Genomic DNA, 17,509 nt, shown 5'->3' on the forward strand with positions numbered 1-17,509 from the left:
TTTTTTTTTAAGTGTGTAACTGCTAAAAATGGGAAAACAATAGCAGTCAACAGAGGCTGAACCAAACACAGGCTAGTCTACTTAGCACAATGCTACAGTGGTCAATTTAACTGCCAAATACTTGTACGTTAGGGCAGATGTGGATGTATGGAAAGCTGCTCTGGAAGCAAAACACAAGTTACAGGATGGTGAATATATTTATAAAAAAAAAACAATGCTTCAATTATAAACAGGCAAAACAAAAGCAAGAGATTGTTCTTTTATTTTGCATTATTTATATTTAGATATATTTTTAGCAAAAATGCTATACTTTTGTTAATAAAAGTAAACAGGAAAAACAGCCACCGAAGCCACATCCATTGTCTATGTGAACCAATGTAGAGCATATGAACATTAAGTGTGAGCACAAAAAAGTATAGCAAATCTTTTTTTTTTTCTTAAATCAGTGAGTACACCTACACATCTCCTTAGACATATCTAAAAGACTGTACAAATATACACTACCAATACTATTTGATACCATGAAATTTAATAATACCTGTTGGTTCTAATAATCACTCCTTTTGGAGTGGCTGAAGGAACATCAACAAGTATGGTTATGTTTCTGGGTGTTAAAGGAACAAACTGAAGGCAAATCATGTATTGTTTGGTGAATGTTGAGTGTTTTCTTTCCCTATCCTAAGGAGGTCAACCCCAGCTTCACAAGCAAACAATTTGCATTCATCTTCATACTTCAAACTGTAAAACATGACTTTTTTGCCTTTCTCAAATGGCTTTAGGTGTTGAGGGAAAAGCAGATCCTTATCTGTAATGTAACCAAGGTCCAGATTCAGAAGTTCAATGAGGCAGCATTGTTGGTGTACATCAAAGTACAGCAAAAGTATACATGTGCATTTTATTCACCCTGTCCAGAAATCAGACCTGTTGCTTGGTTAACTGAGTCTCTGATTGTTCAAGCTTGTTTGTGATACCTGACTGACATTCGCCCTTTCGTTGCCTTGTTTCATTTAACAAGTCTTTCGCCCCATAGCCGTTTTCGCTGTGGGTGTCGTCCCTGATGTCAGAGTCACTTCCTTCCACTTTATCATTTGTCTCTGGCTCCTCACTACTAAGGGACTGTGCATTGAGACTAGCATTTTGCACATTCACCTCATTATCGCTGTCCGAGTCCACAGCAATTGGTTCAGAATTGACAAGTGCTTCAGGTTTTAAGGTGCTCTTCATTGAATCATTACAGTTGCTCCCTATGATGGTCTTTTGACCATTCGAGTAAAGCAAGGCTTTGGCAGAACCCCTTGTTAGCGTCCCATGCTTCAGCTGCAGGTCACCGTTGGTTGTAGCTCTTTGCCGAAAGCGAATGGCATTTGCAGATCTGCCTATGCGATACTTAGAAGTTCGTCTTTTATGGTCATTTTTATGTTCATTTTTATGGTTCTCGAAATAGCACTTTGAGTCAAACTTAATGGGATGATGCAAATCTACAATGTCTTGCATTTTAAATCCCAGCAGGACCCGAGTGTTTAACGTTTCACAATTCAGCATACATCTCCTCCTTCGATTTGAGAAGTGGCTCGCAATGTCAGATTTCCAAAGCCAGAGACTGGATGCAAGCTTCTCCACCTCTCGGCGAGTGGGGTAAGGCTGCCTGTTGAAGTACTGAGTGAGGAAAGCTTTTCGTGTCTCATAGGACTCATTCTCGTAACCCTTCGGGTCCAAGGCAAAGACTACAGGGTCGTCTTGTTTGTCAATTGAAACTGGTGGGCTATGCCCAGTTTGGTCATCGGTTCCGGATTTTCTTCTCTTTGGCTCAGTTTGGTCGAAATTTGCTAAACCTGCCCGTTTGAGACCAGCACCCTGAGCCTGTGCAACTCTCGCAGAGGGAGCAGGCCGGCCGTTTTGAGTTTTGCTGACACCCCGGCAGTGCACAAGATGCAAAGTGATAGTGGAAGCTGTCATGTTACTAGTGTAGACGCCAAGGCAATGGATGCACTTGTAAGTCAACTTCTTCTCCACAGGATGAACCGTTTGTATAACTTGATGGCGGTCACGCAAGTGATGAGCTAGAGAATCTGAGATAGGTCCCTTAAGAATCGAGAAGCAGAGAGGACAAAGTGTTTTGCCTACATCCTTCTTATAAGGTACAGCTGCTTGGGGTGTAGCCTTAGCCGGTATGACGTCTGAGGCATCTGAGGGTATCTTTGGGACTTGTGGGGTAACCTGTTTATTCCCCTGCAATGATGGTGGTAATGCGTTGTTTTGAGCATGGAATGCCACAGATTCTTCTGGGGCATCCCGCATGTTATACGTGGTGACGATCAGCTGGACATTCTTGGGATTTCCCTGCTGAAGTGTGAGGTCAAAAGTAAGAGGGGAGTCTGTCCGTGGCCCTACGGATTCATTGGGATGTACCCCTCGCATGTGCGTCACCATTTTTTCCACATCATTGAATGTGGCCCTGCAGTGCGGGCAAGATAAGCCGTGTATCAACATGTGGTTAAGAAGCGTGTCGCTAGGTAGGTAACGGTTGCAGTATAAGCATTTACTGGTGAAGTTGTGAATTTTCATGATGTAGTTGGCCACCGCCGGTACCTTTTCCGCTTTGTGCTCCTTTTCAAAATGTGAACTATACACATTTTCTGGAAACAGCTCATTGCAGATGGTGCAGATCTTCCATTTCTGAGTGTAAGATGTGCCGATGACAGAGTTGCCCTTCTTGGAGGTAACAGATGACACTGTAGTAGCTGCTGCCTGAACTCGAGAGTTCAGCTGAGGGATCTTTAGTATGGAAGTGGATGCAGATGCAGAAACCGAACTGCGGAGACTAGCAGAAAGCTGTGGTTTGCTTGTTTGAGACTGCTGTGGGATTGAGAGCTGAACCTGTTGTCCTCCGATGGTCAAGGATTGTGTAGTCCCTGGCTTCAAACCAAACGCTCCCTGTTTCAGGTGAACACCTGACAGGAGACCACTTGAGTTCAAACTCCCTTTAGGAATGACAATTCGGCTCAGCTGCTGAGTGGATAAAGGCCGTACCCCAGTCACTACTGTACCCTTTGGCATTACACCAATGAGGCCCTTATCACCCTGAGCTTTAGGGGACACCATAATCACAGGCTTCGCCCGAGGTACCACTACATTGGTGTGTCCAATCATGGCAGTAACTTGATAACCAATGCGCTCATGGTCCTCAATGACATGCTGCACAAGGGCTTCATAGGTACGGGGTACAAATAGGCACCGTTTGCAGTGGATGGCTGTGCTCGTACTGTTGGCACCACCAGAATCAGCATTGCTTCCTGCACCAGAGCCTGCTGTTGTCCCATTGGGTGGTGTTATCTTCTCACCAGGCCTCACCAAGTACGGTGCCGCTACGTGTTGAAAATGTTCTCGGTAGATATGTTTTCGCACCACATTATATAGTGGGTCCCTGTAAGTGCATTTCTTGCAGTAGTACACTGCTTGCTCTATATTATCACGCGTCTTATCCAGTCGAGCACCATCTTTCAAACCAACCCCTGCTCCCTGAGGTCCTCCAACATTCTGGCGCACCATATTGTTGGGCATATGAAACAGTCTGATGTGTGTCTCCAAAGTCTTTTTGTTCCCATTGTAAGTGCAATAGGGGCAGTTCAGGAGAATGCGGTTTTCAAAGTCCTCACTGTGCACATTACGAAAGTGACTCTTGTAGGCAGAGAAAAACTTGGAGGAGAATGTACATCCTGAACAACAGAACGGCTTTGAGCGGTACTCCTAAGAGGACAGAGGACAAATGGGTAAGGAAAATATGGAGATGCGCTCAAAAACAAACAGACACAAAAGATTATAAAAATTATTTTCCTGGCTTTAGGTAACACTTAAGATACTACTCACTTGTGATTTGGTCATTGAGGGATCCCACATACACACATCGTCCCATGCAGTGTTTTTAATGTAGAACTCATTGGGAACAAAATCCTTATAGTCCTGGAGGGGAAAATAAAGTACAGAGTGAAAAAGACTTTATAACGTTGTCTCAATACAATAAAGATTAAGACAATATGAAGTCTTATAGAAGAATTTTATTATATACAATTTTACACATAAAAAGAATAATAAGGATGTGGTTTAAAATAATCAAAGCATATTTTCATCTGATTGATCTTCACTAAACAAACATCACATTCTATTTTTATTTACATACACCAACATAATACATAGTAATAAACAGCCTTTTACCAACATATTTTTATAGACTATTTTCTAAAACATTTCAAGGCATGTTCTGCTTTTTAACTTAGCCAAACTTAGTAAACCATAGTAAATCGCACATTGTTTAGAGCAGGTTGTCTTGATTCAAATTAGCCCACACACAACATAACATGATGCAGAGATCTTGAGAAAATCCTCACAGAATGATGTGACATGTTTTCCAACGTCATTTGAAAGTTGAACCAATGGAAACTGGATCTCGGGTATGGTGGGTAGGGACGATGTGTTTTGACGATATGGATACTTTTACAGCTGGAGCGCGTTTTGATTGGATTGATCGCTCAGATTGACAGGTCTTGATTTACCATGCACCATACAATAGGTGCATACAGCTGAAACATCACTGGAAGATCATCGATCATCAACCAGGATCTTATTACTCGTTACTTATTCTATATAATTAGAAATATTTTTATGCTTTATAAACTTAATAAAAAGGTTACCTTGGTTACAAATGCCAAACTTTTGATTACTTTGAGATGCCAACACAAAATTTGGCCCATATGCAGTTGACGTGATTGTGAACAAGCTCAAACTTGATTTTATGACCTGTCATATACTTTCTAATAGTCATCATGTCAAGCATGAACAATAAAAAAAAACAAATCAATAAATTGCATAATTTTTTCTGTGGTTTTCTCAGCAGTGTTGTAATTTAAGAACCTCCAAACATGATCAAAATCTATTTTCTTCCAAATTTGAAAGGTTTTCTAACAAATGAGGCCATGGACTTTTTTTTTTTTGGAAAAGTATTAAGTCAACAGAGAGCTTACGTTTAAATGATCGGGATCGGCCGATTATGATGACAAGAAATCGGTAGTTGTATCAGCTAGAGTTCGGTAGACTTCGGTACCAAGTCGGTAATGAAATTTTTAAAAATGTGACACTTTGAGTACTGTTGAGCGAATTCGTAAACACCTCTGAATGGCTATTGTGTTGACGTGCTCATCGGATATGTCTGTGATTGGCTTAAATGAGCAACACTTCAGAAACATTGTAAATAGTCATCAATGAAGCTCTTCACCGAGCTCTTACACAGATATACATGGGAACATTTGAAAGCAGGCATCTATCGTGGACCAGTCTGCTGATAGACACCTGCTTTCAAACGCTCCCATGGGTTGATCATTGTAGCCAATCACAGACATATCGATGTGCGCGTGAACACAAAGGCCAATCAGAGGTGTTTATGAATCCGCTCAACAGCGCTCAAAGCATCACATTTTTAAAATTTCAGTACTGATTGGTACCGAAGTCTGTACTTTTGACAACTCTAGTATCGGCCGCAAAAATCCTGATCAGAGCATCCCTAGTAAAAACATACCAAAAAGCTGGTTGGCCACAGAATGCAACGTGGAAACACAAATCATTTGGAGCTGTCTAAAGGTGAATCAGATTGTCCGTGATAGTTAGTATGTAGACAGTCAAACATCAAATTTACTTACATCAATGTGCTCCCTGCAAAACTCCAAGCCAATGTCACCCAGCACTTTTTTCACATTTTTCCTAGCTCTCCTTAGACTGCTGAGGTTGTTCACTGGGAGTTGAAACATTCTGCCACCTGAAATTCATCACATTATTACCATCATGAATGAACACAGTTTGTATTATTTGAATGATTTCAGAGAACAATGCATGAATAAAACATCATTGATTGGTTATAAATCAATCATATCAGTTTCTCTCACTGTGATACGATCAATCTGACCATTTAAATGTACCCTAATCCAGACCACATAGCTTCATGTCAGAGAAATGGTCACAAGGAGAGAAATAGGTCTAAAGCACAACAAATGAGTCAGTCAGCATCTTTCTCTAAGTCTTCATCACAGCCTGGGAAAATGAGCTGAATACTAAACAACTTACTTTTGACACCAAACAATATCGCTTTCTCATTTTACTTATGTCTTCTTCACTGACACCACTACCAACAAATTTATACATGAATGACATTCAGATGAGACATTTCACATGTAATTGTCATTAATGGTACTTATACAATTAATTAACCTCTGTACATGTATATGTGGTGGTCTATATGACTGATCCAAACAACCTTACATACTGTTTTGTTAAAAAGGAACTGAATACATTAATGTTTTATAAAATTATGGGATTATTACAATTAACTTTAAATACACTACTGTTCACAAGTTTGGGGTTGGTAACATTTTTTAATGTTTTTGAATGATCTCTTATGCTCACCAAGGCTACATTAAAACAACTTTTCTATTGATTATATATTATATTTTAAATGACATTTATCCCTGTGATGCAAAGCTGCATTTTCAGCATCATTACTCCAGTCTTCAGTGTCACATGATCCTTAAGAAATCATTCTGATATGCTGATTTGCCATTTAAAGGATTAGTCCACTTTCAAATAAAATTTTCCTGATAATTTACTCACCCCCATCATGTCATCCAAGATGTTCATGTCTTTCTTTCTTCAGTCGAAAAGAAATTAAGGTTTTTGATGAAAACATTAAAGGATTATTCTCCTTATAGTGGACTTCAGTGGTCTCCAAACGGTTGAAGGTCAAAATTACAGTTTCAGTGCAGCTTCAAAGGGCTTTAAACGATACCAGACGAGGAATAAGGGTCTTATCTAGCGAAACGATCTGTCATTTTCGGAAAAAATACAACTGTATATGCTTTATATAAACAAATGATCGCCTTGCATGTTCTTCCGTCAAAACCACACTTCTGTATTCTTCAAAAAGCTTACAATGTATGTCCTACGCCTTCCCTATTCTACTTACGGAAAAAATGGAACTGGCGCTACGTTTGTTCCGTAAGTAGAATAGGGAAGGTGTAGGACATACAGCGTAAGCTTTTTTTTCGAAAATGACCAATCGTTTCACTAGATAAGACCCTTATTCCTCGTCTGGTATCGTTTAAAGCCCTTTGAAGCTGCAATGAAACTGTAATTTTGACCTTCAACCGTTTGGAGGCCATTGAAGTGAATCAAAAACCTGAATTGCTTTTCGACTGAAGAAAGAAAGACATGAACATCTTGGATGACATGAGGGCGAGTAAATTATCAGGAAAAATGTTTTTTAAAGTGGACTAATCCTTTAACATTACAAATGTCTTAACTCTCATTTTTGATACATCTTTACTCTCACAATTTAAAGGGTTAGTTGACCCCAAAATGAAAATAATGTCATTTATTACTCACCCTCATGTCATTCTATACCTGCCTGTAAGGCCTTCGTTAATCTTCGGAGCACAAATTAAGTTATTTTTGATTAAATCCAATGGCTCAGTGAGGCCTCCATAGACAGCAATGCCATTGAACTTCTCAAGATCCAGAAAGGTACTCAAAACATATTTAAATCAGTTCATGTGAGTACAGTAGTTCAACCTTAATATTATAAAGCTAAGAGTTACGAGCTACGAAAACGTTTTGTGTGCCAAAAAAACAAAATTAACTTTTCAACGATATCTAGTGATGGCCAATTTCAAAACACTGCTTCAAATCTTTTGTTTCGAATCAGTGATTCGGATTGCGTGTCAAAATGCTGAAAAAACTGCTGAAACCATGTGACTTGGAGCTCCGAATCACTGATTCGAAACAAAAGAATCGAACCAGTGTTTTGAAATCAGCCATCACTAGATATTGTTGAAAAGTCTTTTTTTTTTTTTAGGCGCAAAAAACGTTCTCTCGTCACTTTATAATATTAAGATTGAACCAATGAACTCACATGAGCTGTTTTAAATATGTTTTGGAGTACCTTTCTGGATCTTGAGAAGTTCAATGGCATTGCTGTCTATAGAGGCCTCACTGAGCCATCGGATTTAATCAAAAATAACTTAATTTGTGCTCCAAAGATGAACGAAGGACTTACAGGTGTAGAATGACATGAGGGTGAATAATAAACAACATTATTTTCATTTTTGGATGAACTAACCCTTTAATGCATCTTTTGTTAAAATCTTACTGACCGCAAACTTCTGAATGGTAGTGTATTATTACATCTGTTTTACATGTAATAAAGCAAAATTGAAATCCTTCATGAAGTAAAAGAGCTTCAGTACATGATGTATATGTACTCCTGGTTGGGATGGCACGGTTTCAAAGTATGATCGCAAAACCGAAAAACAAACACATCCAACAAATCTGTGGCCAACATTCTACAGCATCAGCACTGCAGATCTGCGCTCTTTAACGAATATCATTAATGAAGAAATAAACATGTACAACTGCAACGCCAAATAAGGCCGGTCCCACTGCAGCCCTCAGAAATGAGGTCAAAGATCAACTAAGGTCAAAGGTCAAATCTGACCTGTATTCATCATGGGAAAACCTGCATCAGCTCCTGGCCTCACCAATGACAAGCATCACACATTACACCCTGCTTGAACAAAGAGCAGCAGTTTCACTTCGGCACTGAATGGGGGCTCTCTCTCTTTGGTTAGGCGTTCCTCATCTCCTCGCTGACTTTCTCCCATCCTTTGTAGATGGCGCTAGAGAACAGCTCTTCCTCCATGTTATATAAGCCTCTCCCTGTTCTGCCTGCCCTTTTTCCACTCCCTTTCTTTATGCAGCCTTCTGCATTACAGCCCTGGAATGGCGCCTCCTGTTGAGGCAACAGCAGAGGCCAGTGTATGGAAAGCCATATCTGCAGTGTCTGCTCTGGATGGAGGTTATCTGATGTTCCCTTAGAATACAGATGACTTGGTATACAAACACACGCATGTACACAAGCAAATCTCAACTAATGAAACTGAAAATTAAAATATATGTTGATCTATCACATGATTAACCATCTCATGGTCGTCCATATCCCAAAAAAAATGAATCCTGTGTTAATGAGAAAAACATAACGCTGTCAAACACATTCAGCATCATCTGTTCATAAGAGGCCCAACACCACAGCTACAGTTCCTGAAGTAAAATTGCTTAAATTAAAATTCAAGCATTGCAATTTGCTGAATGACATCTATACTACAACTACACAGAATGGTAAAAATACTAGACCAGACTGACTAATAATAGACTAACAATACAAACTACACAGAGCAAAATCAAGTACACAAGTACATGACAACACACTGACGAGAAGAACAACTGACCAATTAGAGTCCAATAACAGTCACACGTTGGACTGTTTGGTTTGTTGACATGTCAAACACGATCAAATCCAGTAAGCGCCAACTTTGGTTCGTTATTAGTAAAACTGCGCACGTTTAACTGACAGCGCTGGTTCGTTAATTAAAGCGACAGTTCACCAATAAATATTAATAATGATATTCACCCTCATGTTGTTCCAAACCCTACTTTCTTTTCTTCTGTGAAACACAAAAGGAGCTGTCAGGCAGAATGACAGCCCCAGTCACCATTCAGCGCATCTTTTTCAATGCAACATCTAACATTTCATTTAACGTTAGCATATCAAAGGGAAAACAATGAGTTTAGAAGAACAACATAAAGATGACATAATTGGTTTTATTTTTTGGTGAAGGTCCCTTTAACGATTGATTCGTTGCAGCGCGAGCTATTCGTGATGAGTTAGCCTAAAACTGTCATAGCAAACAGATATATAACAGTGAGCTGGAGTGAGTGGTTTGATTTAGGGTCTGTGTAAATGAGAAAACCCCCGGTCGGCTACCAAAACCTTACAGTTACAACGGTAAGAACACATAAAAACTTTATTTTTAATTCACGACCTGCTTAATGGCACATGCGATAAGCTACATTTTCCACCTGAGGGTCGGGTTTACTCCCTCCAGGTCTTACTTAGAAGCGAGTTAGCAGGTCTCTTAGTTGAGTCGCACTCGGTTTCGTTCCCCAAACACACAACGGGGAGAGAGTTTACCTGACCCGCGCTCCCGCAAGCCGCAGCCCGTAATGTCACTTTCCCGCCTCCCGAGTTGAGCGCCTCGTCCTCCGCTTCACGGGCGGACACACCACGCCGAAAGAGGGAGCTCGACTCCTGTCACGGGCCGACCCAGAGCTGTCTGTTTGCCGGGAATGAGCTGCTGCAACTCATCTGGCACTGCCTGTGCTGGTCTACGGGGGTCCTGGAGGAAAAAGGAGCGTGAGCCGCCGTGCGCGTGTTGCGTTTGCGATGATGCACAGTCCACAAGACGCTGAGGACGGTATAATTGACTGCAATTAACGTAATCCGCCATCCACTTAAACAATACAACCCGGTCCAGTACCTATACTATCCAAAATGGCGTGTGAAAAAGGGCGGAAGTGACATGTGCGTTTGATTAGCATAAAAAAAGCATTGTGCCGACGGAGAGGCGTTGGGTGTGGGATTATGTGGTGAGAGGTGTCAGACGACCACCAATCCAATATTTACCCTCCACCTTTGCTTACCTGAAATGCACAAGTGTGTCAGTGCTTGCATATAACCTTTTCTTAAATGCTCCCGAAATTGGTGTAAACAGCCCCTGGGTGCAGTTACATGGAATGAACCCATAGGGGGCGCCATCGGCTGAAACTTGATTGGGTAGAGGCGTATGCGTCAATTCTGCATCTGGTATCTACCCCCGCAGAGAGTCGGATGTATACAGTGCCTCAGTACTCAGCCAGCATTTGAGCATCATGAGTTCGGGTGGTGGCGCTGTACCGCGCTCATGCGCAACTCACCGGGACTACTTCTGCATGTCAAGTGCTGGGGTTGCAGACTGTGAGCCATGGTGATTCCCCCACCCTCTGGGCCTTGAGCTCTGGAGTTATTACCCCCTTGGTGTTAGCAGCATCAAACTCATCCAGGGCAATTCCTTACCTTACACAAGTTTGGGGTGTCATTTGGGACTGAACATCCTAAACCCAGAGAGGAGAAAATATTTCTTTTTGGATACGTCACATGATAGTGTACACTAGATTGATGGCAGTATCTCTTCATAGGATGTAGTCTATTGTATTCCTGGAACACTGACTGATGTGTGAAATTCAGTGCATAATACAACCTTATCAGTTTGATCACAAGTCCATGCAAGTTGAAATATACAAATATTATACATCCAGACGATTATGTCCAAATACATTGCATAAGCAAAATAATTTTGCAACATTTAATGTTTATTTCAGGGAATGCATCTTATAGCCTCTCATAAATGTACAACACATTTGTTCTGAAGGGGTTTTTTCCAGGCTGTTAAAAAAAATTAAAAATCAATATACATATAAATGTTCCAAAAGGGTGTTTTCAGAGCAGTGCAATAGAAGCAGCATTTTGGGTTCACCAAAGAACCTTTAGTGAACAGTTCTTAAAAGAATAATTTTTTCTTAGTGTGAAAAATAATGTACAGGGCTCCAGACTAACTATGAGCACTGTAGCCCCTTATTATTTTAGGAGCACGAGAAGAAAATGTAGGGGGGGGGGCACCTTAAATTGACTTTGAAGCGCTGGGAAAAATGGTGTGAAGCACTTAAAAGTTCTTGAAAAGTGCTTGAATTCCACACTCAAAAGGTTGCATGAACCTTTAAGTCCCAGACTAAAATGCATGTTTGAGCTGTTTTAACTGAAAGTAACCTTTGTCTCTAGATGCACACCAGTAATGTTTTTTTCTAGGGTACATTTATAAAAGCTATTTAAAGGTCCAGTGTTTAATATTTAGGAGGATCAATAGAACTGTATAATATACCAAACTGTTTTCAGTGATGTATAAAGTATACCTTACATAATGAACCGTTATGTTTTTTATTACCTTAGAATGAGCCATTTCTATCTACATACACTGCGGGTCCCCTTACATCAAAGTCGCCATTTTGCACCGCCATGTTTCTATAGTAGCCCTAAACGGACAAACTGCTGTACAGAGTGCATTTGCTTGACTGGTTCCTCGCTGCTGTCTCAGACGATGACATCTTTGTCCTGTGTCGGTCACCGTAGCTTCTCTATGTGATTTGAAAGGGAGGGGACTGAGCTGTTGGTTACAATTCGCAACGTCACCACTAGATGCCGATAAAATTTACACACTGCACCTTTAAATGCCCTAATTGAGGCCATATCCACAGGAAGCCACAGCTTTCCCCATCCAATCTTTTTTTTTTTTCTCGTTCTAAAAACAAATTCCGTAAACACGTCGTCGTCTCAAGAAATATCTGAAAGAAATATCTGACATATCTGACAGATACACTAAAAACGGAGAAGACGACATGGAGCGTGCGAGTCGAGGGGTCGAGACATGGGGTGATGACATCATCGTTTCGCAAAATATATGGATTAGCTGCACACACGAAAATGCAAGGGTGTCGTTTTCAGATTTATCCACTTTGGGACTCGGTTTTAAACAATAGTGGTTTCAGGCTCCCAAAATGCCGGATCCGTCTGGATGAAATGGTGATACGATACAAAAAATGTTACGTATACATCTGAACACGTCTCCGTGTGGACGGGCTCTGAACTAAGGCCTAATCCTGGCTTAATCTCAGCCCTGACTGTGAAACCAGGCCTACATCTGCCACAATACCATGATTACGGTTATCGTCAGTGCTGCGTAGTAACTGATTATATGTAATCTGGATTACTTAATCAGATTCCAAAAATTAAGTACTTCAATTAGATTACATTACGTTTTAAAATACTCATAATCAGACTAGTTACTTTTTTATTGATTACACATTATTCTCACTATGGCAGTTAATTTATTCGTAATTCATTGATTCTCCCTACTACTACCTTTTTTTAATAATCTAAAAAACCCTCTTTTACCATAAAGAAACTTTTGTGCAATGGAAAGGTTACACGGATATTAAAAGTTCTTTGTGGAATCATCAATAGCCGCGTTTCCACTAAAATTACCCGGAACAATTTGTCCCCCAGACCTATTGCTAGCATAGCGGTCTAAAGTACCGTGAAGATAGTCTGGTGACGTAGGACTGTGTGTGACTTTCTAGTTCCCGCCGGATTTCGTCCTCCGCATATAAGCTTAATAAAGCCTGAACCTCATCGTCAGTCTATCGGTCATATTTTTTAAACTCCATTGTTAATTCGAATAGCAAACAACTCTTACTGCACGCACCACAACAGACTTAAAAAACGATGGCTGAAATAAAATGCTGCATGAACTCAACCAATTAGCATGTTCAGCATGCAAGTCCCACCCCCGAAAGTTCCAAAACTTTGAAAAAGTACTAACTAGCGAGCAGGTACTTTCAGAGGGGGATTTTTTTTACCCGGAACTTCATTTAGACCCTGGTTCCTGCGGTTGAAACACACCGAGTACCACCCCAAAGTTCCTAGTTCCTGGGTAAAGTTTCTGCAGTGGAAACGCGGCTAAAATCAATAAAGAACATTTTAAAGAGTAATTTAGTTTATATAAAATAAGTCTTACCACTTTTTCAAAAAAAAGTCAGCTTACTCAATTTGGTCCTTTTTATTAAAATGTGTGGGGGTTTTTTACATTTTAATGTACATTTCAAAATATAGTCTAATAATTAACCAGACTAAGTGAAAGATGGAAGGTGGCAAATCCAAGCAATCCAAAAGCTACTGTAGCCTGATATGCAACATATAACTCATCATAATGAGCTTATCCACTACAGTTATCCACCAAGTGTAACACAACCAAATGAGGTCAAAGGGTCATGTAGTGGCAAAAAGAGTGAGCAATCCTTTCAGGTAGGAGACAATTTCATTTCCACCTAATTTGGACTCCCCATAAACACGATCCACAAATGAAATTGGAACCTGCGTAATAGACAGACAAGACCACTTTCAGAGACCTATAAAATAAAGCACTCTGCTACTTTGAAATAGCTATGAAAAAAAAACTTTACTTGAAAGTATAAATGTACGCAATGTAATTTAGTTCAGTATAATACAGTAATAGTTCACAGTCATAATAGTCTTATTATTATGTAAATGATTCTCTAAAAACATGTATTTATTTATATTAATGACAACAACATTTATAGGAAACGTAGAATGAGAGATGTGCTGACCTCCCCCACTGTATATCCCAGCTGTCTCGCACGGACAATCATCTCCATCTGGAACACGTAGCCTTTTGACACACACTGCTCTACTAGTTTTTCAAGAACCTCTTTCTTATAAAGCCTGAAAAACATGATAGGAAAGAGTATTAAAATAATGTAGTATAAAAAAACATGTCATAAAAGCAAAAATTCATTTATTATCATGCACTAACCTAAAACTCCCTGTGAGATCAGATGCTCCTGGTCTGAGCAGCACTTGTGCGATAAAGTTTGCCCCACGACTAAAAGAAAATAATCATTACAATACAGTAATCTAGTGCCATAAAATCAATCATAAACATGGACATTGATGTGTGGCAGAATATGTGTGTATGTGGCAGTAATAAACTATATAGATAGAGTTTCAAAAGGATGCAAAATTTCTAATATATTTGGCAGTTATTACAAAATGCATTTCCTCAGTCAGCTGAAATTTCCAGTCAAATACCTGATGAGTTTGCGGCGCAGATCCCATCCATACACACCACCGTCTCCTCTGTACCTTGTGCCAGACACCAGGTCAAATCCACCCTCCTTCTGTTTTCTGAACGAATAACAAATCCATGTAAGTGGCTGCTATACAAATGCATGTGATAATGCTATTGTAGCAAAACTATAATGAACAGATAAAAAGTCTTTTAACAGCAGAGGCATGAGGTAATAGAAAGGAAATGACTTACTCAATGAACTGTGGAATAAACTTTGGCTGTGAGGGAGAAGAAAATAAATCACTTATAGTACACATTCACTACCGAAGGTTTCACTCAGCGAAGCAGAAACAAATGATTTATTTAAATTTCTGAAAATGTGAGTAAACATGCTTGAAGCAATCCAAAACTTTTTGGCAAATCAATTTCCAAGACATTTCCAATTAATTCACATTCAAACATTCGCTAAGGAGTCATTCAGACTAATTTTGTGAACCGCTTTGATTCTAAGGAATCCCACTGCTGATAAGAAAACAAAGTCATAATTGACAAAAAAAATAATTTTGTTATGCGACTGAAAAGTCTTTTGTCATAATAATAACTTACGTCTTTACTAAGACTTTTTATTTCATAATTATGACTTAGTATCTCATAAATATGACTTTTTGTGTCATATTTATGATTTTACCAAATAATGATTTTTTTATTATGTGGCAGAAATACAGATTAATTAAAAAAGGTCCGACTCAAAAGAGTGATTTTCACGAATTATTCACTGTCGCTCAGGTTTGTAAACACGTTGTACTATATCCAAGATACATATTTCACCAATTAAAGGTGCTAAAGAGGATGTTTTGTTTTATACATTTTTGCAATATTACTTGAAACTGTCTTTACTAACTGATAAAAGACTATTTATTAGGTGCACTGAAAGGAATAATATTAATATACATCATCTGTGCACGAGGTAGGGCCTTAAAAACATCAGCCAATAGTTTACGCGATCATCGCGTAAATGATTGGCCCTCTGGCTTGTCAATCACTGCCATGACGTTCCTTGTGAGAGACGTGCGCGGCTGCGCGCTCCAGTAACTTTCCACACTCTACAGGCGCCGCATGCAATGTTTTTGTCAGGAGACAGGAGTAACAACTGCAGATTATGAGTTACATACGGTGAGTCCGACATAATGAATCCACTAACACGACACAGCGAATGCTGGTGGTAAAGACTCGTGTTCCAATACTCGTGCACGAGTTTTGGGAGGCGTTCCTTTGAAATGAGCTGTGAAGGAGGGGGGGTTGTTCTTACGCATGCGCTCATTTCAAAAACTCACTAACAAGTCTTTGAAATCTCAGTCGACGAAAAAGTCCTCTCTATCACCTTTAAGGCATTATAGAACTTTTCATGACAATAATTTCCATGACTTTTCCAGACCTGGAAAACACAAATATTTCCAGCTTTTCCACGGCCGTGGGAACACTGAATACCAGGATTTACTCAAGGAGGTACAAAATCAATCAAGGAATGCTTACATGATGTGAGAGATCTGCATCCATAATGATAACGTAGTTTCCTGACGCATGTTTAATGCCGTGGATGTAAGCCGTTCCTGAAATGACATGAACGTAAGTCACGCTGTGTTGCTCTAAAGGAAGTATTAAGAAATATGAACCAATTTACCTAATCCCAGTTTTTGTGCTCGCGGTCTCAGGAGCTAAAAAGAAGAGATATGCCATATTTTCATGATTTCTTTCAATATTGTACGAGCTGTCAATCATGCGGTGTGTATTATAATGCACAACTCACAATCTTATCCGCGCCGTATATCTTCTGCAGCTGCTCGGCGATCTGCAGTGTTCCGTCTGGACTACCATCATCAATGACTATGATCTCGTAGTTGTAGCCACTGCATTAAAACATGGTCATTTGAACAAGAACACTCTTTTTAAAACAAATGAAATACCTTTTCTTCTTAGGGACTCTCTAATCAGGTGGTTATGTTCTGTGATGTCAGTGACAGCTCATCATTAGGACTTCTACAATCTGACAAGTGGGTGTTTTCCGGTTCTTGACACACAACAACACAATTACCTCTCGCCGAAGTACTTCACCAGCAACCACACAATCAATGGGAGGTTTTCTCGCTCGTTGTAGGTTGGTAACAAAACAGAATATTTGTCAGACTGCTCCCGGGTCTTCGCATTACCTCTACGGTTCGCCATGTTGGCGTCTCCGACAAAATAAACACCGGATGTTTACATCAGACGCGTTGTCCGTGGAAATCACTAGCTCTATCCTTTGGTTCCGGAGCACATAACGAAAAATATTTTAACAATTCGAGTAGTGCGAGTGAAAAACATCGAACAATGGTCTTGTACAGTTGTACAATAGTAATGTGTAATTCACAATACAATTCACTTAGACATTAAGGTTTAAAGCTTCAATTTGCAGTAAAGTTGTTTGTTAGTTAAATTGGGATAACGTCTTGAAAGAAATCAATACTATACGCAAAAATGTAACAAATACGAATAAAAATACCACATTTGACCCTTTACTGAAAAACAATACAAAAAAAGAAACAATGGACACATTTTTCTTTGCAGTTTGTTGCTCCATCTGGCAATTATAAAGACATAAAATAATATTCATTGCACTGACGTCTGTCATTTACACTGAGATAAAAGGCTTTCCTCCTGAAATGCTCATAGATTTTGTGCTCTTTTGTTGATTTGATGTGTTAAGCAAGTCATTTGAAACTAGATTACATCAAAAAGATAAAAAGTTTCTTGAAAATGATCTTACATGTTATTAAGGGTTTCACTACTGCTTGCATACTAAAATTATGCTTGTGAAAATGGTATTTTGTAAACAGCAGTGATAACTACTGATTTTGTCT

At 39.6% G+C, this 17,509-nt stretch overlaps 2 protein-coding genes across 5 annotated transcripts; both read right to left on the reverse strand.

Moving 5' to 3' along the window:
- Nucleotides 1–437: 437 nt before the first annotated feature.
- adnpb (activity-dependent neuroprotector homeobox b) lies at nucleotides 438–10,685 on the reverse strand. 4 transcript variants are annotated; one of them, XM_048178948.1, is made up of 5 exons: nucleotides 10,576–10,685; nucleotides 10,067–10,271; nucleotides 5,691–5,806; nucleotides 3,868–3,960; nucleotides 438–3,747 (listed from the first exon to the last, which is right to left on the reverse strand). In XM_048178948.1, exons 3-5 carry the CDS (start codon nucleotides 5,796–5,798, stop codon nucleotides 916–918), a joined length of 3,033 nt encoding a protein of 1,010 aa, XP_048034905.1. In that variant the 5' UTR covers nucleotides 5,799–5,806; nucleotides 10,067–10,271; nucleotides 10,576–10,685; the 3' UTR covers nucleotides 438–915. The 4 variants fall into 4 exon arrangements, with proteins under 4 accessions (XP_048034905.1, XP_048034904.1, XP_048034906.1 ...); XM_048178947.1 differs by lacking the exon at nucleotides 10,576–10,685 and having other exon boundaries at nucleotides 10,067–10,564; XM_048178949.1 differs by lacking the exons at nucleotides 10,067–10,271; nucleotides 10,576–10,685 and adding an exon at nucleotides 9,324–10,021.
- Nucleotides 10,686–13,568: 2,883 nt separating this feature from the next.
- On the reverse strand, nucleotides 13,569–16,901 carry dpm1 (dolichyl-phosphate mannosyltransferase subunit 1, catalytic). Its single transcript, XM_048178951.1, has 9 exons — nucleotides 16,705–16,901; nucleotides 16,420–16,519; nucleotides 16,294–16,327; nucleotides 16,146–16,222; nucleotides 14,865–14,890; nucleotides 14,633–14,728; nucleotides 14,358–14,426; nucleotides 14,152–14,266; nucleotides 13,569–13,897 (listed from the first exon to the last, which is right to left on the reverse strand). Exons 1-9 carry the CDS (start codon nucleotides 16,833–16,835, stop codon nucleotides 13,793–13,795), a joined length of 753 nt encoding a protein of 250 aa, XP_048034908.1. The 5' UTR covers nucleotides 16,836–16,901; the 3' UTR covers nucleotides 13,569–13,792.
- Between the last annotated feature and the right edge of the window lie 608 nt (nucleotides 16,902–17,509).

The sequence above is a fragment of the Megalobrama amblycephala genome, linkage group LG24 (assembly GCF_018812025.1).
Source record: "Megalobrama amblycephala isolate DHTTF-2021 linkage group LG24, ASM1881202v1, whole genome shotgun sequence".
Classification (NCBI taxonomy): domain Eukaryota; kingdom Metazoa; phylum Chordata; class Actinopteri; order Cypriniformes; family Xenocyprididae; genus Megalobrama; species Megalobrama amblycephala.